The sequence below is a fragment of the Neofelis nebulosa genome, chromosome 4, assembly GCF_028018385.1.
Source record: "Neofelis nebulosa isolate mNeoNeb1 chromosome 4, mNeoNeb1.pri, whole genome shotgun sequence".
Taxonomy (NCBI): Eukaryota; Metazoa; Chordata; class Mammalia; order Carnivora; family Felidae; genus Neofelis; species Neofelis nebulosa.
In genome coordinates, this window is record NC_080785.1 from 169,204,568 (window position 1) to 169,231,435 (window position 26,868).

Genomic DNA, 26,868 nt, shown 5'->3' on the forward strand with positions numbered 1-26,868 from the left:
TAGGGCCTTTGTGTCCAGGGAGGGTGGGCCCCCCGCCTGGGCCTTCAGCGCTGGCTCTTGTGTTTGTTGCCTTATCACGGGCTGGAGACGGGACGGGGGGGGGGGGGGGGGGGGGGGGGGGCGTTGCTGGGGAATCCGAGGACCCCTGTGGCCTTTCCCAGGGAGGGCGGAGTCCCCCCAGGCCTCAGAAGCTCCTCCCACTTTTGGTGAAAGAGCCAGTCTGGTGAAGCCTTCCTGAGGGCTGAGCACCTGCCGAGAGGAGTCCCTGTGACTGCCTCAGAGCCCCCAGGTCCCCTGCTGCCGGGACCGGAGAAAGCCCAAGTCTCAGGCGTGGGGGTCTGTGCCGGGAGCTCAGGTAGGGGGCGCCCTGGCCGGCTCCCAAGGGGACTGGGGACTGGGGCCCTGCATGATAAGGCCCCTGCCAGCCCCGGTGCCCGGCCAGCCCTGCCCTGCATCTACGGGCAGCAGACGGTCTGCCCTGCCTGGGGTAGCAGGGAGGCAGCTGCCCGGATCCCCTGCTGGGTCTTCCGTGCCCGTGTTGCAGCTGGAGCCTGGGCCCGGAGCCCCTCCGCTCCACACTCCTGCAACATGGGGCTTCTGTCTCTCCCGCCCACACCCTGCTGTGTCCACGTGCATACACTCTGCTCTGCAGTCAGTCCTGCCCTCCTGGAAGAGCCCAGCTCCCGGAAGGGAAACCGGCACAGGGTAGCACCTTGCCAGGGGGCGCCAGCTGGAAAGACATCCAGCCTGGTGGAGAACTTGCGTCTCCCCGACCCCAGGCCCAGAGAGTCCCTGAGTGGCCACTGACCTCGGGACCTCAGGAGCGAGAACGGTGTCCAGGGTGCCTGCCCAAGGGCCCATCCACAAATGAATGGGTACAGAAGACGTGTCCGTCCACACAGTGGACTGGGACAGTGGCGCGAGGGTGAAATGCTACCTGCCCCACAGTAGGGCCTCCACACAGCCCCGAGCCCATCCTGACCTTGAGCTGGGGCTCTTTGCAAGCCTGAGGGCCCCTCCTGAATTCTTTCCTGTCCCCAGAGAGACTTGTGGTGCAAGGACTGAGGAGGGCGATCCCGGGCCACAAGTCACAGGATGCGTCCGGCTCCAAACTCTCCCAGTGCCACCTGTCGGGTGCCATCAGCTCAGGGATATCCACACTGCAGACCGGAACCACCCCCGTGTCTCCACCGGGTGCCCAGCTGTCCCCAGTCCGGGGCAGGCATAGAACTTCCTGAACCGCGAGAGCCTCCCAGGGCCACTGTGACGGATCGCCACACGCTGATTCCCTGACAGTCCTGGAGCCATAAGTCCTAACACCCAGGCATGGGCAGGGCCGGGGCCCCAGGGAGCCCCATCTCCCCACTTTGCCAGCTTCCAGAGGCGCCGCATCCTTGGCCCGTGGCCTCTCCGTCGTCACAGCCAGCAGCGCGGATCCATCCGTCTCTCTGCCTCCGACCTCACTACCCTGAAGTAAGATCCCTGGTCTTTTCGGGAAGCCTGCAGCGCGGCGTGGCCTGGCCCCTGTGCCTTGGCCATCTCACCTTTCTGTCCAAGCTCACTCCTGCCGCCCGGTCTTTGTGTGTGCGGGTCCCTCAGGGAGGCCGGCAGTGGCCGCACAAGGCCTGGAGCTGGTCGAGCTCAGGACCCACGGAGTTTGAGGAGGAAGGGAGCCTCGGGTGACCTCAGGCAGTGACTCCTAACAAAACAAGTTGGGATTTTATTAGTCAAGTGGTGGCAGGACTGGGGCAGAGGGACCAGCTCGCTCAGATTTCTGGAATGGTCCAGTCCAGCCACATATGGCAGTTCAGTTCAAACTGGCTACAACTAATTAAACAGCCCCTTCCTTACACACGGGGCTGGTGGCTACTGAACTGGACAGAGCAGACGGAGAACGTTCTGTCATCTGGAAATTTCTTTTTTTTTTTAATTTTTTTTTTTTTCAACGTTTTTTATTTTATTTTTGGGACAGAGAGAGACAGAGCATGAACGGGGGAGGGGCAGAGAGAGAGGGAGACACAGAATCGGAAACAGGCTCCAGGCTCCGAGCCATCAGCCCAGAGCCTGACGCGGGGCTCGAACTCACGGACCGTGAGATCGTGACCTGGCTGAAGTCGGACGCTTAACCGGCTGCGCCACCCAGGCGCCCCATCATCTGGAAATTTCTAACACACATTCTATAACAGAGACTCTTAGGTGCGTCTGGGTAGCTCAGTTGGTTTGGGCGTCTGACTTTTTTTTTTTTTTTTTTTTTTAATATTTATTTATTTGAGAGAGAACAAGGGCAGGGGAGAGGAGCAGAGAGAGGATCCCAAGCAGGCTCCATACTGTCACCGCAGAGCCCAACGTGGGGATCAATCTCACAAACCACGAGATCATGACCTGAGCTGAAACCAAGAATCGGCCACTTAACTGACTGAGCCCCCCAGGCGCCCCTGAAGTGCCTGACTCTTGATCTCAGCTCAGGTCTTGATTTCAGGGTCGTGATCTGAGCCCCGCCTTGGGCATGAAGCCTACTTTAAAAAAAAAAAAAAAAAAAAAAAGTCTAGAACAGGGGCTCTTTGCTTTTGCCAGGGGGCTGCCCAGACCCCCATCCCCAGTAAGACTGGGCAACTCTTGGTCGAGACTCAAGGCACTCAAAAAATGGAAATAACCCAAGGGTCTATCAACAAATAAATGGATGCAGAAAACATGTCCATGCACGCACACGTCCCTCGGCCGCAAGCTGCCCACGCCGGCTGCCCCGCGGACAACCCTGAACACGACGCTCGGGGAGGGAACCAGCCACAAGAGGCCACGGTGGGTTTGGTTTTTTTTCCAAACGTGATGTTAATTTTGCGTCAACTTGCCGAGGCCAAGGGATGCCCAGGTAGCTGGGACACGTTAGTTCTGGGTGCCTCCACGCACGTGTCTGGAAGGGATGAGAATTCGATCCGGCAGGCGGCGTGGAGGGATCTCGCTCATCAACGTGGGCCTCGCTCAGTCCACCAGGGGCCCAAATGGAACAAAACGGTGTCGCCTTCTCCTCCTGAGCTGAGACGGCCGTCTTGCGCAGCGCACGCGGGCACCAGGCCCCCAGACTCCGGCCGGGTCACGACCCTCCCAGGGCTCCCGCTTGTGGACGGTGGGCCGTGGGCCTCTTGGCCTCCATAACCACGTGAGCCAGTCCCCTTGTCTCCCCTTAGAGATGTCTCCGTGGGCCCCACTGCTTCCGTTCGCCCGGAGAGCCCTTAACACGGCCAGAGCGGGACTCGCTTAAGTGAAAGGTCAGGAGAGGGCAATCCGTAGAGACAGAAAGTGGATTCACGGGTGCCAGGGGCTTGGGGGTTCGGGGGCGGGGGGTGCTGCTAGTGGGGACAGGGTGTCTTGTTTGGGTAATGATAATGTTCTGAAGTTGACAGCGGTGATAATTGCACAAGTCCTTGATCTTCCTAGAAGCCACTGAACTGTCTACTTTAAAAGGGCAAACTTCGGGGCGCCTGGGTGGCTCAGTCGGTTGAACGTCCGACTTCGGCTCAGGTCATGGTCTGGAGGTTCGCGGGGTCGAGCCCCATGTCAGGCTCTGTGCTGACAGCCCGGAGCCTGGAACCTCCTGTGGATTCCGTGTCTCCCTCTCTCTCTCCTGCTCGCAGCCTGTCTGTTTCTCTCTCTCTCTAAGATAGATAGATAGATAAATAAATAAATAAATAAACAAACATTTAAAAAATATTTTTTAATAAATAGCAGGACAAACTTTGATGCACATGAATTATCTCAGTTTTAACAATAAAAAGATTTCAGGGTCTCAGGAACCTGAAGTGTATGCAGAGAGATGAGATCCCAGCCAGTTTGCAGGGAGACCGCGGGCGCCTACACGGCCATCGGGGAGGGGAGAGCCGGAGGCCTGCAGGGGACACGAAGCTGCTGGGCCAGGAATCTTGAAAAACAAACAAAAAAGACAAAAATGAACTTCGGCTGAGGGCAAGAAACTTGCTACAGGAGACAGCACAAAGCAAGCCCGTTATTGACGTGGTGCTCCGGAAGAGACTGGTCCACGGGGGCTGGACGGCAGTGGGGCGGGAGGGGACTCTCTGGGCTGCGGGTCTGGGCAGGCGGAGTTCATCAACCTGGCGGTAAAAACGGGTGTGTTTTCTGAAACTAATATAACACTGTATGTTAACTGCCTGGAACAAAAATAAAAACTTAAAAAAAAAAAAACGTGCTTCGTGGCACGTAAATTCCGTCTCAAACAACACTTGATCCACAAACGTTACCTTAAGTCCCAAATCGCCGGCCGTGAGCACACATTATCATGATAAGGGAGAAGGCTGAAAATACAAACTCCAGGGAAGGCCAGTTTTGTGGTTTTATATTCTTTGGCAATGTTCTTTTTTTTCCTTGACTGTTTCTTCTTTCAAAATGTGCCCACGGAGGAGGGCAGCCCTGGAAGGGGAGCACAGCGGGAGGAGCACACACCCGGGCTCCCCCGCCAAGCCACTCAAGCCCGGTGAAGGGTCCCGGGAGCCGGTGTAATAGGGTCTCTATCACAGCATTTCCCAAGCACATTTTAAGAACTGTTAAAAAAAAAAAAAAAAAAAAAAAAAAAAAAAAAAAAAAGCATATAGTTAAAAATGCAGAGGTCAATGTCCCTAAAATCCTCTTGATGGAAAGTAGCCATGCCCGGTCCTGTGCTCCCCAGAGGAGAACCTCTTCCAATGGTTATGCCGATTTCTTTTGGCATTTTCCTCCATGCTGTGTTTTATCCTTCTCGGTCCCCCAAACTCCCACCCCGTCTCAGCCCCGTCCCCATCAGCAGTCACCCCCCAGTCCCCGGCCCTCACGAGCCCCGCTCCTGTCCGTGGATGAGCCTATTCTGGACGTTTCACACACGTGGACTCACACCCCGTGTGGCCTCTCGTGTCTGGTTCCCTCGCTGAGCGTCGTGTGTTCGGGGTCCGTCCGGGGCGCAGCGGGTGTGGGCCCCAACCCACCGTGGGGGATTTGGATGCTGTTTTCATTTCCAGACCTCTCCAAAGGAATCTCTCAAAGGATAGTTTCTTTTTTCTTTTTAAATTTTTTTTAATGTTTATTTATTTTTGAGAGAGAGAGAGAGAGCGTGAATAGGGAAGGGACAGAGAGAGAGGGAGACACAGAATCGGAAGCAAGCTCCAGGCTCCGAGCTGTCGGCACAGAGTCTGACGCGGGGCTCGAACTCACGAACTGAGAGATCATAACCTGAGCCGAAGTCGGATGCTTAACCGACTGAGCCACCCAGGCACCCCTCAAAGGATAGTTTCTAAACTTAAAAATAGGGGCTTAGTTGGTTAAGTATCCAACTCTTGGTTTCGGCTCAGGTCATGATCTCACAGTTGGTGAGTTCGAGCCCCGCCTGGGGCTCTGCGCTGACAGTGCAGAACCTGCTTGGGATCCCCCCCCCCCTCTCTGCCTCTCCCCTGCTCATGTTCTCTCTCTCTCTCTCAAATAAACTTTAAAAAAAAGTAAACTTAAAACAATATATATATATACATGTATATATATACATATATATATACATATATATATATTTGGGGGGCACCTGGGTGACTCAGTCGGTAAAGGGACTTCAGCTTGGGTCATGGTCTCATGGTTTGTGTGTTCAAGCCCCGCATCAGGCTCTGTGCTGACAGCACAGAGCCTGTTTGGGATTGCCTCTCTCCCTCTCTCTCTGCCCCTCCCTGCACCCCACCCCACCCCCCCCGCCGCCGGCTCTCTCTAAATAAATAAATAAATAAATACACTTTTAAAAATATTTTTTTTTATTATGGAAAGTTTTGAAATACACCGAATAGACAAATGAAACCCACGTGCCGGCACCAGCCTCAGGAAGGATGCTCGGGGCCCCCGCTGCCCCCCAGAACCGCCCCCTCCGCTGCCACATGGTTCCATTCCAACACCCCACCGGAGGCACTTCAGCTCAGCTCGGCACAGAGTCCAGGGAATTCTGCAACGACCCTCACGAGCCCACCGCCTACAGCGACCACACACGGGTCGGTACGGAAGGGTGAGCGCTTCTCACGCGGGGTGACCGTGCACCCAGGGGACCTGTCTGCAGACATTCTCGGTCATCCTGCCTGGGGGGGGTTCTGTGGGGTGCACTGTGTGCCCCCAAAGGGTTCGTCCATGCTGCGATCCCTGAACCTGTGAACGGGATGCTACTTGGAAGCAGGTGTAATGAATTAAGATGCGGTCACACTGGAGTGGGTGGCCCCGAATCCAATGGCCGCTGACTGTCCTCATGAGAGACGTGGACACAGAGGCACAAGGAGAAGCCACGGGAGTACGGAGGCCGACTGCGGTGAGGCGGCCACGGCCACGGCACGCTGAGGCCTGCCAGCCACAGTCCCGCCATACCTTGACCTGGGATTCCTAGGCCCCGGGACTGGGAGAGAATAAACTGGTGTTTGAAGCCACCTAGTTTGCGGTAATTTGCTAAGTGAGACCAAAGGAAACTAACCGGGGGGGGGGGGGGGGGGCAGTGGCTCCTGGAATCAAGTAGCAGAGGCCAGGGCTGCGGCTGGACATAGCACAGTGCCCGGGACAGCACCCCCCAGAGAAGGCCCCGCCCTGGACGTCAGCAGCACAGGGCGGAAAGCCTGTCCCAGGGTTTACCAGCAACCTTTCACCCATGGCATCATCCACGTCTGCCCCTCCCTCCCTCTGTCCTATTCCTGCTGTGTCTCAAGCCACATTGCGGACACCGCCTTCTGCCTCCCAAATGCTGCAGCGTGCACGCTGCCCGGAGGTCAGCGGCTTACAGTTCTAGAAGGATTTCTAAGGCGCATCACCACAGGGCCGTGGCTGAGCACCCATGCCGACACCAGACAGGGCAGCGTTTACGCGTCCTGATGGTATGCTGATTCGAAGACTCTAGAGTCCCCGCTCCCTCCGTTCTTCTGACTCCGAATCCGTTTGCCGGAAGGTCCTCCTTTTCAAATTGGCAGCTCTCTTTGCTCCCAGTGGCCGCCTCCCCACAGCCCAGTGGCTTGGTTCGGTGATCCCCCAGTCCCACTTCCCGGAGCGCCTCCGTGGCTTTCTCTCCTGCTCGCTTCCCTTCCCGTGGTAGTGCCTGTGACTTCATTAACTTCCTCCCTCGTTCTGCTGGAGTGCATCTTGCTAAGCTGATCTGTGCGGACTCGGCTGGCATGAAACCTCTTGATTCTTCCTCCCAAACCTTCGGGTTTGCCACCACTTTCCCCAGGAACCTAGGCCTTCTTTTTCCGGGTTATTTATAATATGGCCTGGAAGCATTTAGGAGTCCCAGGACCCTTGACAAGTCTTCCGAGGACAAGCTGCGGGGTCTCGGCTATCCAGAGACTCTGGCCCCACCGTCCCCTTCCATTATTTCTTGGACAGCTCCCTCCACTTCCCCTCTGCTCTCTCTGGAATCCCTGGCTTATTCCTGTTCTCCCCCTCCGCTCCAGTTCCCAATTCTTTTTGCCTGACTTTCTAGATTTCTCCAACTTGAGTCTTCCAACTAACTTCCTGCTGAAGTTTTAATGCCAGCTACTGTGCTAACTCCCAAGCCCTCTCTTGTTCTCTGTCCTCGTCACCTTCCCGTTGGCTGGATGCCTGCCTGTGTGAGCAGAGCCTGCACACACCCCCTACCCCCAGGTACACTGGTGTCTCCAGGTGGCAGCCAGGAGCTGGGGGCGGCTTCCCCCAGGCCACTCTGTAGCTGTTTCTCCCCCATCATTAGATGCTGCCTCCCTTCCCAAGTCCCCCAGAGGGAAGGACAGGACATGTGAATGGGGCCTAGGAGCAGAAACTGGAAAGCAGAGAGGCAGGGAAGAGACGGCCATCTTGGGCACACAAGTGCCTAGCCCAGGACGTGAGCCACCCTGCACCCAGCTTGTCTGAAGCCCTCTCTGCAGGGACTGATGGGGCCGGGAGGTGCGTTAAGGAACGTGTGTGTTGGTGCATAACCTCCAGAAGTGCGCCCCGGAGCAGGCCACGCTGTGGCCTGTTCTCCACCTGTCGCTACCAAATGAGTCTCCTTTCGCCCACTATTATTGTCCCTGCCCCCAGCTGAAACATGTCTGACTTCTCCCCACCCCTCCAGCAGGCCAAAAGGACAGGCTACCTCCTTCCACCCTGGCTGGGGCCCCAGGAAGGGGGACCAGCATGTGCCAAGGCCTGGCCCCGAGAAAAGGCATTGATGATGAGTGCTGGCGACGGAGGGGTAGGGGGACCTGAGGCTGGCCCAGTGGGCCAGCACAGGTCATGTGGGTGGGTGGCTATAGCCAGTGGACACTTTTGTGGGAGTGATAGGGACAAGGCCTGTGGCTGGGAGACCAGGAGGGTGTTTGTGGGAGTGATAGGGACAAGGCCTGTGGCTGGGAGACCAGGAGGGTGAGCGGGAGTGCCAATCTGCCCATCTGCAGGTCCCTCCAGGCCCCCCCACCCCCCACCCCCCCACCCCCCCACTGCTAGGGGGACTTGGTCCCATGGGGAGGGCACTGGACATAAGTTATCACAAGTGATTAAATACTCATGAGTGTTCAAGTGCACAAAAGAGAAGTCTGGGACCCTGAGAGAGACACTTAGGCTGGATGTGAACCTGGGGGTCAGGAAAAAAGACATTTTAGGGTGGGGAAGGTTCCAGGCGTGGGCACCCAGGCAGCAGTGTCAGGGGCGCCTGTCAGGGAAGTCTGAGGTGTGGGGAGAATTGACAGGGGGTGGAGGAGGCTGTGGCTCAGGCCCTGCATGGGGTAGGGTGGGGGGTACCCCGGTCAGGGGGGAGAGCCGGGGGCAGGCAAAAGGGGCCAGCCGCTCCCTCTCCCACCTCGGGAACCTGTGTCCTCCGCCAGAGGAGGTTCCACAGCCAGGCAGGAGCCCAGGCCGGGTCCGCTCGGAGGCTGCCCCCAGCTCATTTAGCGTGAGAAACCGCACGGGGAGACGCCGGAGGGCTCCTTCCCGCACCCGAGGGGCCGCTACAGGAAGGGCCGCGGGCGCACGATGGCTTTGGGGGTGGGCGCACCGGGCTGCTCTCGGGAGCCCGCGGGCCAGGGCGCCCCCAGTCGGGAAACACCGCCACCCACCTGGCGGAGGTGCGGGCTCTGGCAGCACCCCCCCGCCGGGGCACCCCCGGAGGTCGGGAGGGGAATTGGGGGAAGGGCGGGTGCGTGCGCGGGGAGGGGGGCAGCGGGCGCGTGCGAGGCCTGGGCAGCGAGAGGAGCCGCGCGCGCAGGGGGCCGCGGCCCGCGGGCACCTACCTGCGCCCGCGCCCGCGCCCGCGCCCGCCACGTGACCGCGCCCCGCCCGGCGCGCGCGTGCGCCTTGCCGGCGCCCCATTGTTGGCCGCGCGCGCGTCACGGGGCGGGGCGGCGGCGGCCGGAGGAGGGCGGCGGGCGGGCGGGCGGGAGGGAAGCAGCGTCCGCGCCGCCGCCGCCGCCGCCGCCCGCGCCGCCGCCGCCGCCGCCGCCGCCGAGCCCCCGCCGCCGAGCAGCAAGCAGAGTCGCGCCGCCCCGCCGCCCGCGGCCCGAGCAGCCCCGCGCCGCCGCCCCGCCCGCCGCGCCCGCCCCGCCGCTGGATGCCGGGGGCCGGCGGCCCAGCTCTCAGAGGCGGAGCGCGGCGGCGGCGCGGGCGGCGGCGGCGGCGGCGCGGGCGGCCGGCGGCCGAGAGGCAGGGGCGCGGGCCCGAGCGCTAGCGCCGCCATGCCCGGCTCCACGGGCCAGCCCGACGGCGGCGGCGGCGACCCCAGCCCGCGCCCGCCCCCCCCGCCCCCGCCGCCCCCGCCGCCGCCGCCCCCTGCCCGAGGGCGCCGAGGAGGCCGCGCCCGACGACGCGGCCGCTGCCGCCGCCGCGCTGCGCCTGGCGCTGGACCAGCTCTCGGGGCTGGGGCTGGGGGGCGCGGGCGGCCCGGACGACGAGGGGGCGGCCGCGGGCGGCGGGGACGGCGGGGCGGCGGCGGCGGGCGGCGCGGACGGCGGGGCGGCGGCCGAGCCCGCGCCCCCCGACGGGCCCGAGGCGGGCGCACCCGCGGTGGCCGAGGCGGTGGCGCCGGGCTCGCTGCCGCTGCTGGAGCCCGACGTGAGCCCGCCGCCGCCCCGGCCGTCGCCGCCCGACGTGTTCGCTGGCTTCGCGCCGCACCCCGCGGCCCTCGGCCCCTCGACGCTGCTGGCCGAGCAGATGAACGTGATCGGCAGCCGCAAGAAGAGCGTGAACATGACCGAGTGCGTGCCCGTGCCCAGTTCCGAGCACGTCGCCGAGATCGTGGGTCGCCAGGGTGAGTGGCCGCCGTCTGGGGCGCCGCGCCCAGCTTCCCGGGGTCCCCGCGCCGCTCGCCCTGGGGAGGGGGCCGCCCCAGCCCAGCCCTGCCCGCGGCGGGACGCCAGACCCTGGCCACGCCCCGCGAGTGGGCTCCGGGCCTCAGTGGCCGCCTGTGCGCCTTTGTCCTGCCGTGGGCCGCGCGAGAAAGTTGGGCGCAGCCCGCGCTCCTCCTCTCTGCGCTCCGGCCGCCGCTGCCTTTGTCTGGACGCCCCCAGCCGGGTCAAGGTCCTCCGTGCAGCACCTCTGCCCAGGTCCTGGGTCGCCAGCGGTGGCATCCGAGGACCAGGAGGCTGGGCTGGGCGGTGGGCGCTCCACACCCAAAGCAGGCATGGGGCGGGGCTCGCTGGGGCTTGAGGGGGGCTTGGGGGCGGGGCGGGGGGGGTGCTCAGGCAGGGTCGAGACAGAAGTTGGGCGTACAAAGAGGGTATACATCTCCACTTGCCAGCCTGGGGGCCCTGCTGGGGGTGTGGGGCCGGAGGACAGGATGAGGATCCCCACCCCACTGTCAGCCCCAAGTCGGGGATTTGGGGACATGCTTAAGGACCAGCTGTAAAAGCCCTCCTGGGGTCCAGCCTCGTAGCCCTCCCCTGGCAGGCCGTGGCAGCAGACCCCGGGGTGTGGGGGTCCTGGTAACAGCATTGTCAGAGAGTCCCTGTGGCCGCCCCATTGTTCTCTTTGTTAGAGAGCCAGTCTGAGATTTGCAGGGTGACATCAGGCCGGCGGCCGCTCATTGGCCCTGGAGCTGCGGGCGGGCGGGAGGATGGTGGGCAGTGCTCCTCCGGACACACGCCCACCCACCCTTTCAGCCGGCAGCCCCCAGCCCCAGCTCTCTCCTGCCTGCACCTCTCTGTGCCCCGCTCCCGGCTTGGAGGCCAGGTTCTAGAACGTGGGGTGGGGTCTGGGCGGGGTTTGAGATGGTGCTGCAGGACAGGCTGGCCTTGGAGCGGGGGGGGGGGGGGGGGGGGGGGGGGGGGGGCTTGAATCGCACGGTGACTTGTCACCTTGCCACCAGGGGCAGAGGGACCACAGGGGCGCCCCCGACACGCTGCCCTCTGGGAGTTCCGGGTGGGAGGGGTGGTTTGCCCAGTTAGTCCTCCTGCTTTGCGTGCAGATGTCGTGCCTGGGTGAGGGCCCAGGAGTTGGGGGTAGGGGAGGGGACAGGCGGGTCTCGGAGCCAGCACAGCAGGACTCCAGCCTGACGCTTCCCACCGCCACCCTATTGCAGTCCCTTCCCAGCCCCGGTCCCCCACACCTGTCCTGGGAGGTATAACCAGACCTTGCCCTGTGCTGGGGGCTGGGGGGTGGGGCAGACGTGGGAACCCAGCCCCGGGGGCTGTTGTCCAAAATCAGTAGGCTGATCTGCTGGCTGGTTGGGGGGACACGACCCCAGAGCACGAGGGCATGTTCCCCGTGAACGCGCGTGTCCTGGCACCCGGGGGGTCCTTCCGGACAGGCCGAGCCCACACCAGTGTTCTTGGGAGTCAAGCAGAGAGCGCCCCGACCTATGCCTTTGGTCGTAGAGGACCAAGCTGCCACCCGACCTCCTGGGTGGTGTTTTGGCACCCGTTTATTGGGTGTCCGTTTGGGGTCTTGCTGGTGGCAGACAGGAAGGCAGGCTGTCGGGGTGCAGACTGGGCCGGCCCCGTGACCCGAGGCGGGTGGGATCTCTTCTCTGGGGTTGGGGGACAGCACCTCCCTCGGGGGATTTGTGAGGGTTCCCAAGCTAGAGAGCGCTTTTGGTGCTTAAGTTTATGTGTTTATCTTGAGAGAGGGAGAGAGAAAGAGCGCGCGCGGGCCAACCTGAGCAGGGCAGGGGTTGAGAGGGAGAGAGAACCCCAAGCAGGCTCTGCCCTGTCAGCACAGAGCTCCGTGCCGGCCTTACACTCACGAGCCATGAGATCATAACCCGAGCGGAAATCAAGAGTCGGACGCTAAACCGCTAAACCGACAGAGCCCGCCTGGCGCCCCTCAAGCCGGAGGGCTGTAAGCGTGGCCCCAGGCTGGCGTGTGGTACGTCCCGTAAGCGGGACGCGGGGTATCCGGTGGGGAAGCGTGACCTCGGGACTGGTTGGCACCTTGAATCTCTTGGCTCTAGGACCAGTTGTGGCTGCCGTCTTCTCCGGCCCAGCTGCCAAGCACAGCCTGGAAGACTGTGCCCCAGTCCTGCCCCCCCCCCTCCGCTCCCCCATCTGCCCGCCACCTTGTGGGTTCCTGGACACGAAGCCTGCCCCTTCCTACTGTTCAGGCCCTCACCAGCGCAGGCCCTGAACTCAAGACCCGGGCCCAGGACCACTCACTCCATCCCCTAGTGGCCAGGCCAGCATCGCACAGACCTGGGGTCGACCCTTCCCCCAGCCCTCACCTGAGCTGTGTTTTCAATCTTAGAGTGGGTTCCCTCACCCTCCGGGGACAGGGTAAGCGACCACAGACGCCGAGAGTTCGCTCTCCTCCCTCAGGTTGCAGCGCCTACAAGGTGCCTGCCTGGGGGCCTCGGCCTGCCCCGCCCCACTGAGCCTCAAGAGATCCCCCAGAGAAGGTTCCCTGTAGCTGCGGGTCACGGGGGACAGACACGGGCCAAGGCCGGGTCGGCAGGGCTGGGATTTGAACCTTAGTCCCTTGGGCTCGGTCTGCGCCGCAGGGAACAGAGGTGGGGCCCAGGAGAGGACTTTACCTTCCACGGCTCCAGGGTTGGGGGGACACGACCCCATTTTACAGGCAGGAAAAGCGAGACTCCACAAAGAGTCAGGGTGGTCTCCCTCCAGCCTGTCACCAAAGGTCACCTGGGGGGCTGGTGCCCACTTGCCCCAGGTATGACCTTGGGCCCGGTCCTCCTCAGAGCCTCCGGCTAGCTTGCACCCTTGCTGGGCGTGTCCCTGTGGGGCTGGGCTGGGCTGGGCTGGGTCAAAGTCGTGGGCAGCTGCCTGGAGGTCTGGGTCAGGAAGGAGTGAGTGATACCAGAGACGAGCTGGTGCTCAGCCACACCGGGTCCCTCTGTCTCTGCTGCCGTCAGGCTGGGGTCCGCGCTCTCTGGCTGGCCTCTCTCAGTGCGGGGAAGCCTGCTTTGCCCACTGCTCTCCTGCACCAAACCCCCCCCCCCCCCCAGCCCGGCCCCAGCGCTGCGGGCCTCGGTGCTCTTACTGGCAGTTGGGGGCGCTGTGGGGCTGTGCTGGGGCCCAGGCCCCCCTGTTTCTGTGTGTCCGCTGTGGGGCGCAGAAAGAAGGGGGTCCCCTGGCTCTGGGTTGGGGGTTCCTGGTGTTGGTGAGCGTAGACCTGGCCTGCCGTGCCCGCGTCGCCCGCACGGGCCAGCTCCCCCCGCCCACCAAACAGACCGCCCCACGGTGACGCGGCCTCCCCCCACAGGACTGCAGCCCATTTGGGCCCTGCCTTGGGGACAGCACTGCACTGGTCATTGTGAGGATGTGTCCCAGCCCTGTCCTGCTTCCGAACTCTGCCCCCACGGTTCCCTCTGCCGGGCACCCTGGGAGTCCTCCCCTGGTTCGGGTCCTCCTTGCAGGGGCCAGCCTGTCTGTGGTCTCTGTGTGGGGTCCCTGGGGCAGCACACGGGTGGCCAGGACCCCAGAATGAGGTCACATGAGGGTTGGGACCTGGCTCTGCACGGGGACCCTCGGCAACCCCATACGAGGGCGGGGGCCCAACTGCAGCGAGGTGGGGGGTGCTGGGGCGGGGCAGAGACAGCCTCAGGGCAGTCACCCCCTTTCCCCGGGCGCACCTGCCCGAGGTGGCTTCCTGGCGGCAGGGCCCGGGAATCTGCATTTCAGCCCGGGACCAGCCGTAAGTGGTGGCCCCCAGGGTTCCCCCCAAGCAGGAGGCTTGGTCCCTGCCATCACCCACTCTGGCCTCACTGGCCTGTACCCACCAGGGCGGGAAGGTAGCTGGTTCACGCTAGGGGCCTCGGTTTCCCAGACCTGGCGGCCCCACCTCCCCTTCAAACTCTGTCATTTCTTGGGGTCTCGGCGAGGGTGGGGCTTGGCTCAAATGGTGTCACCGTGGAAATGCATCTCCTCTTGGCCACTGGAGGCTCCGTCCAGGGCCACCTTTTGGGGGGGGGGGCAGGATGGGTGCCAGTTCTGTGTGAGGGGAACCAGGCTGCTTCCCTGCGCAGGGGGCGCCCCCCCACCCCGGTTTCCTCTCCCACCCTGGCTCCGGTGACCCCCCACCCCTTCTCCTGGCCTTGTTCCCTGTCCTCTGCACAGGCCTGCTGGCCGTGCACAGCAGGTGACGGCTGGGCACCTGCCTGGGGGCATCTGCCAGTCCGTGGCCCTTGTGGCCCCAGACCCATGAGGCTGGGTCAGTTTGTGCCCTTCTCTTACCCGTGAGGAAACAGACACGGGACGGTCCTTTGAGCGGCCCCTGTGACCCCCGTGCGCTGATCCTCACAGGCCACCAGCAGGGGGAGCTCAGGAAGTAGGCTGAGAAGTGCGTGCTGGGACCCTGGTGCCGTCAGTATGGGCTTCCTGGAGGAAGGGGTGCTGGGCAGTGACTGGATGCAGAGAAGGGGGTGCAGGCAGGCAGCACTGAGGACACTGTTAAGGAGGGTAAAGACCGTGTGGGGGCAGGGAGGCCAGGGCGGGCGGAGCTCCCGGAGAGGGTCTGGACTGACACGTATGGTTTGAAAGCTTACCCACCAGCCACCACGTGGGGAGGGGACCATCTGGACAGACGTGGAGACGGGTCTGGGTCAGGGTGGGTTTTGGAGGGATGCCAGTGAGGCAGTGAGCCACTGAGGGAGGACACGGGGGTGGGGGCTCGGGACCCAGGGGATAGGCCACGCCCCAACTTCCACCCTCGCCTGGAGGTTTCCGACCCCATTCGCTTGGCTGTGCTTTTGCTCAAAGCTCTGGACGGGCCTGCTGTCCTTGGGCTCAGGGTGGGGCTGCCCCTGGGACAACCCTGCCACCTCCCAGGGTTCCCTCACGCCGAGCAGTCCCCCCGTCTGGTGCATCTTGGATTCCTTCCAGGGCAGGTGCACTGGTCCCCCAGCTCTGTAAGCTTCTACCTGAGAAGTCGGCAACAGTGTTATCCCTCACCGGGGCGCCCTCTGTATTGAAACAGTATCCCCGTGTCCCTCTTGCCGCCCAGAGCCGGGGGGGGGGGGGGGGAGTGTCACCCAGACTCAGGATGTCTCAGAAGGCCCCCCAGAGAGGAGGTGGGGGTGTCAGACGCCTGGACAGGCACCCCGTCACAGCCCGGGCCTCTCAGCCCATGCTGCACGCCGATACTCCGGTGCCCCCCACGGTGTCAGGACCCCGCCCGGCCTGCGACAGCGCAGTGCTGTGTCCGTGAGCATCATCCCCTCGGAGGCTGGGACCACAGGACCTTCGGGTGGAGTGGGGGTGCAAGAGACTGAGTGAGACCTGGGCTCCCTGTGGGCTGGAGTGGGGGAGGGGGGTCAGCTGGCCAGGAGAAAATCCCAGGCGTTGATGGGGACTCCGTGTCGGGGGTCTGCATTAGCGTCCCGGGACTGACAGAACAGACTGGGTGGCTCGAAACAATAGAAACGAATCCCCCCACGGAGCGCGGGCATACGAATGCAAGGTGTTGGCTGGGCCACGCTCCCTCCAGGAGGAGGGGGATCGTCTCCCGAACTTGCTCACCGAGCTTCTGGTGGTGGCCGCCAGTCCCCTGCGCCCCGGGCCTGTGGCTGCCTCGTCCCAATCGCTGTCTTTGTGTCCCTCTTATAAGGACACCTGTCACTGGGTTCAGGGCTAACCCCATTCCCGTGCGACCTCCTGTTAACTAATTACGCCTGCAAAGACCTTTCCAAATACAGTCAGTCCTGTTCACACGGACCGGGTAGACGTGAATTTGGGGGGCACCATTCAACCCGCAGTGGGGTCCTCCTTGCCTTCTAGCCAAAGCCGCCGCCACCTTCCAGCCTGGGACCAGAGGGGAAACCGAGATGCGTGTCTGAGGATAAAGGCCAGGGTGGAGAGGGCAGTGGGGTGGGGGCTCCCAGCCCTCCCCCCAGCCCCCACCGCGCCGGCCGGCCCCGCAGCTGCTCCTCCGAGGGCTGCCCTGGGGAGGGGCCCCCCATCCTTAACTGTCTCTCCCCACCGCCACCCCCAGGGTGCAAGATCAAGGCTCTGCGGGCCAAGACAAACACCTACATCAAGACGCCGGTGCGCGGGGAGGAGCCCGTCTTCATCGTGACCGGCCGCAAGGAGGATGTGGAGATGGCCAAACGCGAGATCCTGTCGGCCGCCGAGCACTTCTCCGTGATCCGCGCCACGCGCAGCAAGGCGGGCGGGCTGCCGGGCGCCGCGCAGGGCCCGCCGCACCTGCCGGGACAGACCACCATCCAGGTGCGCGTGCCCTACCGCGTGGTGGGGCTGGTGGTGGGGCCCAAGGGCGCCACCATCAAGCGCATCCAGCAGCGGACGCACACCTACATCGTGACGCCGGGGCGGGACAAGGAGCCCGTGTTCGCCGTGACGGGCATGCCCGAGAACGTGGACCGGGCGCGCGAGGAGATCGAGGCGCACATCACGCTGCGCACGGGCGCCTTCACGGACGCGGGCCCCGACAGCGACTTCCATGCCAACGGCACCGACGTGTGTCTGGACCTGCTCGGGACGGCCGCCGGCCTCTGGGCCAAGGCCCCCAACCCGGGGCGGCGGCCCCCGGCGCCCACGGCTGGTCTCCGCGGCGACGCGGCCCTGGGCGCGCCGGGGGGCCCCGAGGCCTTCTATGCGGGGGGCCGCGGGGGGCCGCCGGTGCCCGAGGCGGGCCCCGCCAGCCCCTACGGCGGCGCCGGCGGCGCCGGTGGCGGTGGCGGCGGAGGAGGCGGCGGCGGCGGCTCGGGCAACGGGGGCTTCTCCTTCGGCGGCGACGGCCCGGGGGCCCCCTCGGGGCCGCCCGCCCCCGAGGACCGTGACTTCGGCTTCGACTTCCTGGCGCTGGACCTGACCGTGCCCGCCGCGGCCACCATCTGGGCCCCCTTCGAGCGGGCCGCGCCGCTGCCCAACTTCAGCGGCTGCTCGGCCGTCAACGGGGCCCCCGCGCCCCCCGCGCCGGGCGCCCGGCGCAGCAGCGGGACCGGCTCGCCGCGCCACTCGCCCACGCTGCCCGAGCCCGCGGCCCTGGGCCTGGAGCTCCCGCTGGCCCGCCGCGGCGGCGCCGCGGACCCGGTGGGCGCCCTGGGCTGGCGGCCGGCGCCGGGCTCGCTGCCGGCCTTCCCCGCCGCCACCTCGTTGCCCGGCGGCGCCGCGGCCGCGGCGTGTCCCCCCCTGGACTCCAGCCCCTCCGAGGGCGGCCGCAAGCCCCCGGCCGCCGCCGCCCCGGCCCTGGCGCGCGAGTGCGTGGTGTGCGCCGAGGGCGAGGTGATGGCCGCGCTGGTGCCCTGCGGTCACAACCTCTTCTGCATGGACTGCGCCGTCCGCATCTGCGGCAAGAGCGAGCCCGAGTGCCCCGCCTGCCGCACGCCCGCCACCCAGGCCATTCATATCTTTTCCTAGCGGCCCGGGGCAGGGGTGGGGGGCGGCGGGCGCGGGGGCGGCGGGGGCGGCGCGGCCAGCGTTCACAGACGAGCTTTAACTCGGTCCCAGGCGTGGAGACGGCCGCCCGACGGCACCACAGTTCTTAACCAATAAACAGTATTGAGTCGACAGGTTAAAATAAACCAGAGAGAAAAGGTCTGCCTGCACTTTCTATTTAAGACTCCCCGGCCCCCAGGGTGATCTTTTTACGAAGATTAAAAATATATAGATATATATATATACACACACACACACACACACACCCGATTTTTACAACTTCCGGTTGTCCTTTGGGACTTGGCGGATTTCAGACGGGACCTGCTGGCCTGGGAGGCGGTCTCAGCCTCCGCAGAGGCCCCTAGGAGGAGAATGCGACGTTTTTACTCCCTGTGGGGGGCTCACCAGTTATCCTTTTGTACGTCAGCGGGGGACAGGCTGGAAGGGTGGGGGGGGGGGGTGGGGAGGGTCCCAACCAGAAATTTCTAACTTTGTGTTTTTAATTATTAATACCCTTCTGCTGTGGTTTCTGTTGTCAGTTTTTACATTTTTTTAAATTGTGTTTTTTTTAAAACTTTTACTTTTTACCTCTTGTGTATATGTAGGGAATTTATAGGGAAATATGTACTTTATGGAATAAATTTTAAGAACTAAAATATATTTTATTTTAAATAAAGTAACGGACCTTTCATCTTACACAGCTAAATTACTGATTATATATTTGCTGAGCTGACTTAAGGGTTCAGAAAATTGTATCAAGAGTTTTATTTTTTGACTTTAAAGCCTTCTTAATAAAGCCCTTTTGCTACCTGTGAGCCCTTGGCGTGGTGTGGGGCAGGTGGGCGTGGGAGGGAGGGTTGGGGGACGACGGGGTGCTCAGATCCGGCCCCTTCGCCCCCTAATCTTCCAGAAGCCGGGCCCCGTGTCTGCTTCCAGACGGGAGCATTGGGTCTGCGGAGAAGGTGGTCCAGCCAGGTCCCGTTTCCTGAGGTTCAGGGCCCCCACGTTCCAGGGGGCAGCTGACCATGGGACCAGCTTTGGCTGCTGTGGAGGGAGGGGTGCCAGGCTCTGGGGGGAGGGGGTGCGGGGGGGTCTCCCGGCCCATTTTGCAGAAGGAGAGACAGGTTGGGAGCCCCACTCGCAGCATGGGTTCTAACACCTCCCAGCCCCAAAGGATGTCTGAGTTGTAGCTGCACATGCCATCCCTCACCCTCCAGGTCTAGTGGGGAGCAAGGGGGCCACTAGATGACTGACTTTGGCCCGGAGTCGGGACTGTGGGACCACGGGTTGGACCATCTGCAGTCAGCGGGTGCCACCAGAGTTCCCAAGGAGAGGAAGAATGCTCGGGAGTGGAGCGGAGGGTGGGGTAGGAGGCATGGGACGCGGTGACAGGGAGGGCCCGGGACTGCTCTGGAGACGAGCTTGGGAGCCAGGGGCCCACGGGCTGCTGGCTTCAGTGGGCGGTGAGGAGGGGCCTGCAGAACAGAGCCTGCTAGGAAAGCCAGGAAGGCGTGGTGGAGCCACCTGGAGGGCTTCCAGGAGGAGGCGGGGGGCTCCGGAAGACAGGTGGGGCAACAGGAGGGGCAGATGGATGGGGAACCCCGTGGGCAGGTCCCCAGGGAGTGGTGGCCGCGTCAGCCCCTCCAGCTGACCAGCGGCACCTTGGGCTGCAGGGCCCGGGGTGGGTCTCGAACAGCCACACACACCTGGGGCTCCGGTTCACTCTGCCTGGAGTTTCCCCCACGTGTGAAACGGGTTCTCCACGCTCTCGGCTCTGGTGAGGATCGCCGGAACCTGCGAATGGACCGTATTTGGATAAAGGATCTTTGCAGATATAATTGAGGCTCCCCCTGAGTTAAGGCGGACCCCAAGTCTCATGACGAGCATCCTTATAAAGGACATGCATACAGGGGCCCCTGGGCCGCTCGGTCGGTTAAGCGCCCGACTCCTGATCTCAGCTCAGGTCATGGTCTCACGGTTGGTGAGTTCGAGCCCCGCATCGGGCTCTGCGCTGACAGTGCGGAGCCTGCTTGGGATTCTGTCTCTCCCTCTCTCTCTCTCAAAATAAATAACGTTTAAAAAAAAGACACACCCACAGAGGGGGGGATTTGAGACCTGGCCCCACAGAGAGAAGCCATGTGAAGTTGAGCCAGGGACGCCTGGGGCCCCAGAGGCTGGAAGAGAGGCACAGAGGACCTTCCCTAGAGCCTCCGGAAGGAGCCAACCGTGAGGAGCAAATGCCTCTCACTCGCTTTGTGGCAATGTTACAGCAGCCACGGAAAACAGTACGGGTGGGTGGGCGACACGTGACGTGGGGTCTGACCCTCAGTTCAGCGGTGGGGTTGAACACGGCTGCAGTGGCCCCAGGTGACCTGGGGTGAAGTCAGGCCGTGGCCATCCCGCCGGAGGCTATGGGGACAGTGGGAGGTAAGAGTGTGGAGACCAGTCCCCCTGGCATTTTGGACACAAGAAGAAAGCAGCCCCTCGAGGGCTGAGGGGTCAAGGGAAAGACGGGACATCAAGGGGGTCGAAAGTAAGTCCTTGGAAAGGGGGTGGGGGCTGGAGCCCAAGCAAGCGGTTTCTGAAAGATGTAATAGGGGCGGGCCTGATCTGAGCTCTTGCTGTTCTAGAACTTACCAGAAAGTTCACTCGCTCTCTACTGCGGGGATGTGAAGCTGATGATCAGGATGCCAGAGCTCCTGGGGCCCCCGGGGAAAGCTGAGACCCCAGGTGGATTCTTGAGCTTGCCATTTGAGGCCCTGGATCCAGCTGTGCCTGAAGGCAGTCCATCCCGACCTCTTAGTTATGAGTGCCAGTAAGCTCTCCTGCTTTGCTTGAGCCATTGTGAGCTGGAGTAACTCAAACTCATAACCACCTACAGGGGCTCTATTCCTGGCCAGAGGGCTGGGGAGCATTTCCTGGGGTCAGGGATGCTCAGCAAAAGTGCAGCTTCTTCACATCTAGGCACACTCTGGGCAGCCAAAGACTGAGACAAGTTTTCGTCGCCCTCTGGGTTCACGGGCTCAGCACATCAATGTGACTCTCACCCAGTATCTGCTGAGAAGGCCTTCATTCCGTGTCTCATCAGATTTCAGGGAGGTGCTGAAGTGTAACCCCATGGTTCTCCCATCTGCAAAGTGGGTTCACTGCGGGAACGGTAAGTCACCTGCATGACCACGTGTTCCCTTGAGAGTTCCCTGGGACAGGAGGGATATATCACCTCATGCCCACCAGTGTAGGGAAAGAATCTCTAAAGACAGACAGACCACCTTCCTGCTTCACGACCCTGGGCATGTTATCTCCCTGACCTCAGTTTTCTTATCTGTAAAATGGGGGCTTAATCGGGGCTTAATCTCCTGTAGGTTAATGCAAAGCCTGGCACATGTTACATGCTGGCTTGTAGTAGTTCCCGCCCTCCATCTGTGCCCTCAGAGAAAACATTCTGGAGGGGATCAATGCGGACACAACCCCTCTGGGGCCGGGAAAACTCCAACCAACCACACAGAAGAATAAACAATGCCTGGAACCTGGAAGGTGCTTAGTATTTGTTAGATGGATGGAGAGATGGATGGATGAGTAAATAGACAGGTGGAGGGTGAGTGAATGAATGCATGGATGACGGATAGTGAGTGATGGATGGTGGGTGGAGGGATGGAGGGATGGAGGGATGGAGGGATGGTGGGTGGAGGGATGGAGGGATGGGGGATGGAGGGATGGTGGATGGAGGGATGGAGGGATGGAGGGATGGAGGGATGGAGGGATGGTGGGTGGAGGGATGGAAGGATGGAGGAATGGAGTGATGGAGGGATGGTGGGTGGAGAGATGGAGGGATGGAGGGATGGTGGGTGGAGGGATGGAGGGATGGGGGATGGAGGGATGGAGGGATGGTGGGTGGAGGGATGGAGGGATGGTGGGTGGAGGGATGGAGGGATGGTGGGTGGAGGGATGGTGGGTGGAGGGATGGAGGGATGGTGGGTGGAGGGATGGTGGGTGGAGGGATGGAGGGATGGTGGGTGGAGGGATGGAGGGATGGAGGGATGGTGGGTGGAGGGATGGAAGGATGGATGGATGGAGGGATGGAGGGATGGTGGGATGGTGGGTGGAGGGATGGTGGGTGGAGGGATGGAGGGATGGTGGGTGGAGGGATGGAGGGATGGAGGGATGGAGGGTGGAGGGATGGTGGGTGGAGGGATGGAGGGATGGTGGGTGGAGGGATGGAGGGATGGAGGGATGGTGGGTGGAGGGATGGAAGGATGGATGGATGGAGGGATGGAGGGATGGTGGGATGGTGGGTGGAGGATGGAGGGATGGTGGATGGAGGGATGGAGGGATGGTGGGTGGAGGGATGGTGGATGGATGGATGGATGGATGGAGGGATGGAAGGATGGTGGATGGATGGATGGAGGGATGGAGGGATGGTGGATGGAGGGAAGGAGGGATGGTGGGTGGAGGATGGAGGGATGGTGGATGGAGGGATGGAGGGATGGTGAATGGAGGGATGGAGGGATGGTGAATGGAGGGATGGAGGGATGGAGGGATGGTCGATGGAGGGATGGTGGATGGAGGGATGGAGCGATGGTGGATGGAGGGATGGTGGATGGAGGGATGGAGGGATGGAGGGATAGAGGGATGGTGGGTGGAGGGATGGAGGGATGGAGGGATGGTGGGTGGAGAGATGGAAGGATGGGTGGATGGAGGATCGAGAGATGGGGGATGGAGGGATGGAGGGATGGAGGGATGATGGGTGGAGAGATGGAGGGATGGATGGATGGAGGGATCGAGGGATGGGGGATGGAGGGATGGAGGGATGGTGGGTGGAGGGATGGAGGGGTGGTGGGTGGAGGGATGGAGGGATGGAGGGATGGTGGGTGGAGGGATGGAGGGATGGATGGATGGAGGGATCGAGGGATGGGGGATGGAGGGATGGAGGGATGGAGGGATGGTGGGTGGAGGGATGGAGGGATGGATGGATGGAGGGATCGAGGGATGGGGGATGGAGGGATGGAGGGATGGAGGGATGGTCGGTGGAGGGATGGAGGGATGGATGTATGGAGGGATCGAGGGATGTGGGATGGAGGGATGGAGGGATGGAGGGATGGTGGGTGGAGGGATGGAGGGATGGATGGATGGAGGGATCGAGGGATGGGGGATGGAGGGATGGAGGGATGGTGGGTGGATGGATGGAGGGATGGGGGATGGTGGATGGAGGGATGGAGGGATGGTGGGTGGAGGGATGGAGGGATGGTGGGTGGAGGGTGGAGGGGTGGTGGGTGGAGGGATGGAGGGATGGAGGGATGGATGGATGGAGGGATCGAGGGATGGGGGATGGAGGGATGGAGGGATGGTGGGTGGATGGATGGAGGGATGGGGGATGGTGGATGGAGGGATGGAGGGATGGTGGGTGGAGGGATGGAGGGATGGTGGGTGGAGGGTGGAGGGGTGGTGGGTGGAGGGATGGAGGGATGGAGGGATGGTGGGTGGAGGGATGGAGGGATGGAAGGATGTTGGATGGAGGGATGGAGGGATGGTGGATGGGTAAGTCAGAACTTCAGAAGAAGAGAGATGAAATCTGCCTCAGGAATAAGGGGAAGGCTAGATATAGGGGTTGATTGGTACTGGGGAGACAGTGTGGCAAAGGCTTGGAGGTGATGGGATCACAGGGCAGGTTCAGGGAACAAAGAGTAGTCAGAGGGACGGGTTACAATACCGGGAGACAAGGTTGAAATGCTTAACTGGACCATGGCCTTGGGACTCCTTTAGTCTCATCCATCCCAGTCAGGCCTTCCATGGCAGTCCCCTTTTTTGTCTCCCTCACCCCTGGACCTTAGCCTTTACAAGGGGAAAGTCACACCAGCCTATGCTGGAATTCAGTGGCCAATAGAATTTAAATATAAACGTGGGGGCGCCTGGGTGGTTCAGTCGGTTGAACATCCGACTTAGGCTCGGGTCATGATGTCGCGGCTCCTGAGTTCAAGCCCTGCCATCAGGTTCTCTGTTGTCAGCATAGAGTCCCCCCCCCCCCCCCGCCTCTCCCTAGCTTGCACTCTGTCTTACAAATAAATATTAAAAATTTTTAAATAAATGTAAATGTAAACAGCCACATATGACTGATGGCTCCTATACCGAACAGGATCACTCTAGAATGTTCCAGTCCAGCATTGTCCAACAGAACTTTCTGCGATGATGGGAATGTTCTAGATCTGAGCTCTCCATTACAAGAGCCGCCAGCCAGCCACACCGAGTGACTGAGCATCTGAAAGGTGACTTGTGCCATGAAGAAATGGAACTTTTAGTTTTGCGTTAATTAAATTTAAATGGCCACAAACAAGGAAGCATCAGGGAAGGTACTATGCTATGCAGACTTTGAAATACTTTTCAAGCAGGGAAGCAGGAGGGAAGGCCAGAGGGCCTAGAAACTGGGATAACTGTGTGGAGGCCCCAAAACAAGGGTCACAGAGGAGGCGGCATGTCACCTACATGGCAGAGGGGACTGTGCAGGAGGCAGCAAGCCCCGGCCCCTGAGGCGGAGGTGACCCTGGGTGCCTGGGGCACCCAGCGTCCTCACGAGAGGGAGGCCTCACGAGAGGCCGCGTTGCTGGCCGTGGGGGTGAGGAGGGCCCGCGGGCCCAGGATGCAGCGCCTCTGGAAGCCGGAAAAGTGGGGGAAACGGGACTCCTTGGGGCCCCGGGGGAACCAGCCCTGCCCTCGCCTGGGTGTTAGGACCTGTGAGCCCAGCGCTGTTGGAGAACCAGCGTGAGTGGTTTAAGCGGGCAGGTTTGGGGGGGCTTTGTGCAGCTGCGGTAAAGTTTCCCCAAACCCTTGGAAACACGGCTGACCCTGTGGCCCGCACAGTGAAAATACAAAATGAGCCCAGACACCGTGTGGTCTGGGAAGGTAAGGATGTGTTCAAACAGCCCACAAGGATGGGGGTGTGTCCAAGGGACACAGGAGCCACCGCAGGAAAAGAGCTCCCGGTGACCAGAGCTGGAGCGATCACTCTGGAAGATACAGGACGCCCAGTTAACCTGAATCATTTCATTTTAATATTTCAGATTTTGCGCTGGTTACTGACCTGAAATTCAGTTTGAACAGGATGTCGTGTGTTTGTATTTGCTGTATTTGGCAAGGGGCGGGGGGGGGGGGCGATGGAGAGACAGAAATGCATCGATTTACAAAGGCGTGTGCCCGGGAGCTCCGTCTTGGGGCTCCTGAATTCTGCCTGGCAGGTAAAGGTGGGGCCACGGGTGGGGTGGTTAATATGGACCAGAACTAAGTGCACAGGTCATTGATATATCTTGAGGCCTGTTTCTCGCCATAGCCCGGAGCGGGTGTGCTCTGGGGCAGAACCGGGGTGAAGCCGAAAGCCCCCAAGCACCTGTGCCCCCGCGGGCCCCCTGCGCCTTCCTCAGGACAGGCCCCACCCACGACCGGACTGGGCCAGAGCAGCCCGTGCTCTGTCGCCACCGTGCGGCCCGAACGGCACATGACGCCTCAACGGCCGCGGGGACCGGCGTTGTGCTTGAATTGTGTAAAGTGGAGACTAGGGTCTCTTCGCCCCCGGGGGGTTGTGGGCTCCCTCAGGCCACAAACGGACCCACCTTTTCCACCTTTCACCACTGACCCGTCCCTGGGCCAGCAGCTCAGCCCTGGCACACAGGGGGCACTCCCTAAATGTTTGTTGATTGAGTAAATGACAGGACCCCAAAGAACTGAGTTTTTCCTTTACTCACACCAGATCTGGCCTTGGCCAAGGGTGACACAGGACAACTTGAACTCTCTCTCCATGAGAATTTTGCCACTGTCCCCAGTAGCAGGAAGGACTCCAGTTCATTGGCTGTTTCTTAAATGTTTATTTTTGAGAGAGAGCGAGCGCACGGGGAGGGGCAGACAGAGGGAGACACAGAATCCCAAGCAGGCTCCAGGCTCGGAGCTCCAAGCTGTCAGCACAGAGCCCGACGCGGGGCCCGAACCCACAAACTGTGAGATCATGACCTGAGCCGAAGTCAGATGTTTAAACGACTGAGCCGCGCAGGTGCCCCACGAGACGAGGAGGCAGAACGAGGTCCCATGGTGAAGGACACAGGGGCCGGGTCCCAGGACAAGTTCTGAAAGCCAAGCAATAAATGTCGTCTGACTGTAAAAATACATCTGATTACTCTCCCATCTGCGCAGAGAGGTTGAGATTTGCCGGTGGAGAAAATCTCACCTATTTACATGTATTAATTGGGAGCTGAAAACCATTTTCAACCACCTCGGGCAGGAGATGACGGCCGATGTCAATCCTAATCAATCCTACGGACAGCATGGAACCTCGAACACAGTTTTGGTTCTGAGCACGTGTTGGAAATCGTCTTGGGGATACACCCAGGGGTGGGCTTCCTGGGCCATACGGTAATCCTGTGTTTAACTTACGGAGGAACCAGCAGCGGGCTTTTTGTGATTGAAGCCTTTACTGAGGCCACTGCAGATTCGCCTGCGGTTGTGAGAAATGCCGCTGAGAAACTCCCTTGTGCACTTGGCCCGGTTCTCCCTGATGGTCACATTTTCCAAATCGATACTCAGTATCTCCACCCGGATATTGTCGTTGATACAATCACCTCCCTTATTTCAATTCACTTGTTTTCATTTTACTCGCACTCACCTGTGTGGTATGGCATCGCCCACAAGTTCACCAGCTGGGGAAATCCGTGCGTCCACCCCGCAAGTGTCCCCCCTTCCCACCCACGCCCACCCGTAACCCTGGCAACCACTCATCTGTCCCCATTCCTAAGATGTCGCTTCATAAACGTTGTATCAGGAGGCTCTTGTTCTCCGTGACCAGTCTGCGATGGTATGTTCTCACTCGCAGGCTCTCGGGAGTCACCAGGATTTTAAAACTTCCCCGTTTGGCAGGGGGGCAGGTGGACATGCCTCCAGCCACACTTTTCTCCCAGCAGTTACATATCGAGGTCACCCGCGTGCCTCAGTTTCCTCGTCTGGTAAGTGGGGGAGAGAACCCCCGACCCCAAGCCGAGTTACGTGGATTAGAGCAGGCGGGGCACGCGAGGCCGGCGTCCGGGACCTGGCCCCTGCGAAGCCATATGACGTC

General features: G+C 61.5%; 1 protein-coding gene and 1 long non-coding RNA gene across 2 annotated transcripts; one reads left to right on the top strand and one right to left on the bottom strand.

Moving 5' to 3' along the window:
* Positions 1-8,973: 8,973 nt before the first annotated feature.
* On the top strand, positions 8,974-18,595 carry MEX3D (mex-3 RNA binding family member D). Its single transcript, XM_058723605.1, has 2 exons — positions 8,974-10,243; positions 16,375-18,595. The coding sequence occupies exons 1-2, from the start codon at positions 8,974-8,976 to the stop codon at positions 17,760-17,762; spliced, it is 2,658 nt and encodes an 885-aa protein (XP_058579588.1). The 3' UTR covers positions 17,763-18,595.
* A 7,015-nt stretch (positions 18,596-25,610) lies between these two features.
* LOC131510888 (uncharacterized) lies at positions 25,611-26,508 on the bottom strand. Its single transcript, XR_009261228.1, has 2 exons — positions 25,987-26,508; positions 25,611-25,885 (listed from the first exon to the last, which is right to left on the bottom strand). It is a non-coding gene; the product is annotated as an uncharacterized LOC131510888 (long non-coding RNA).
* Positions 26,509-26,868: the final 360 nt, after the last annotated feature.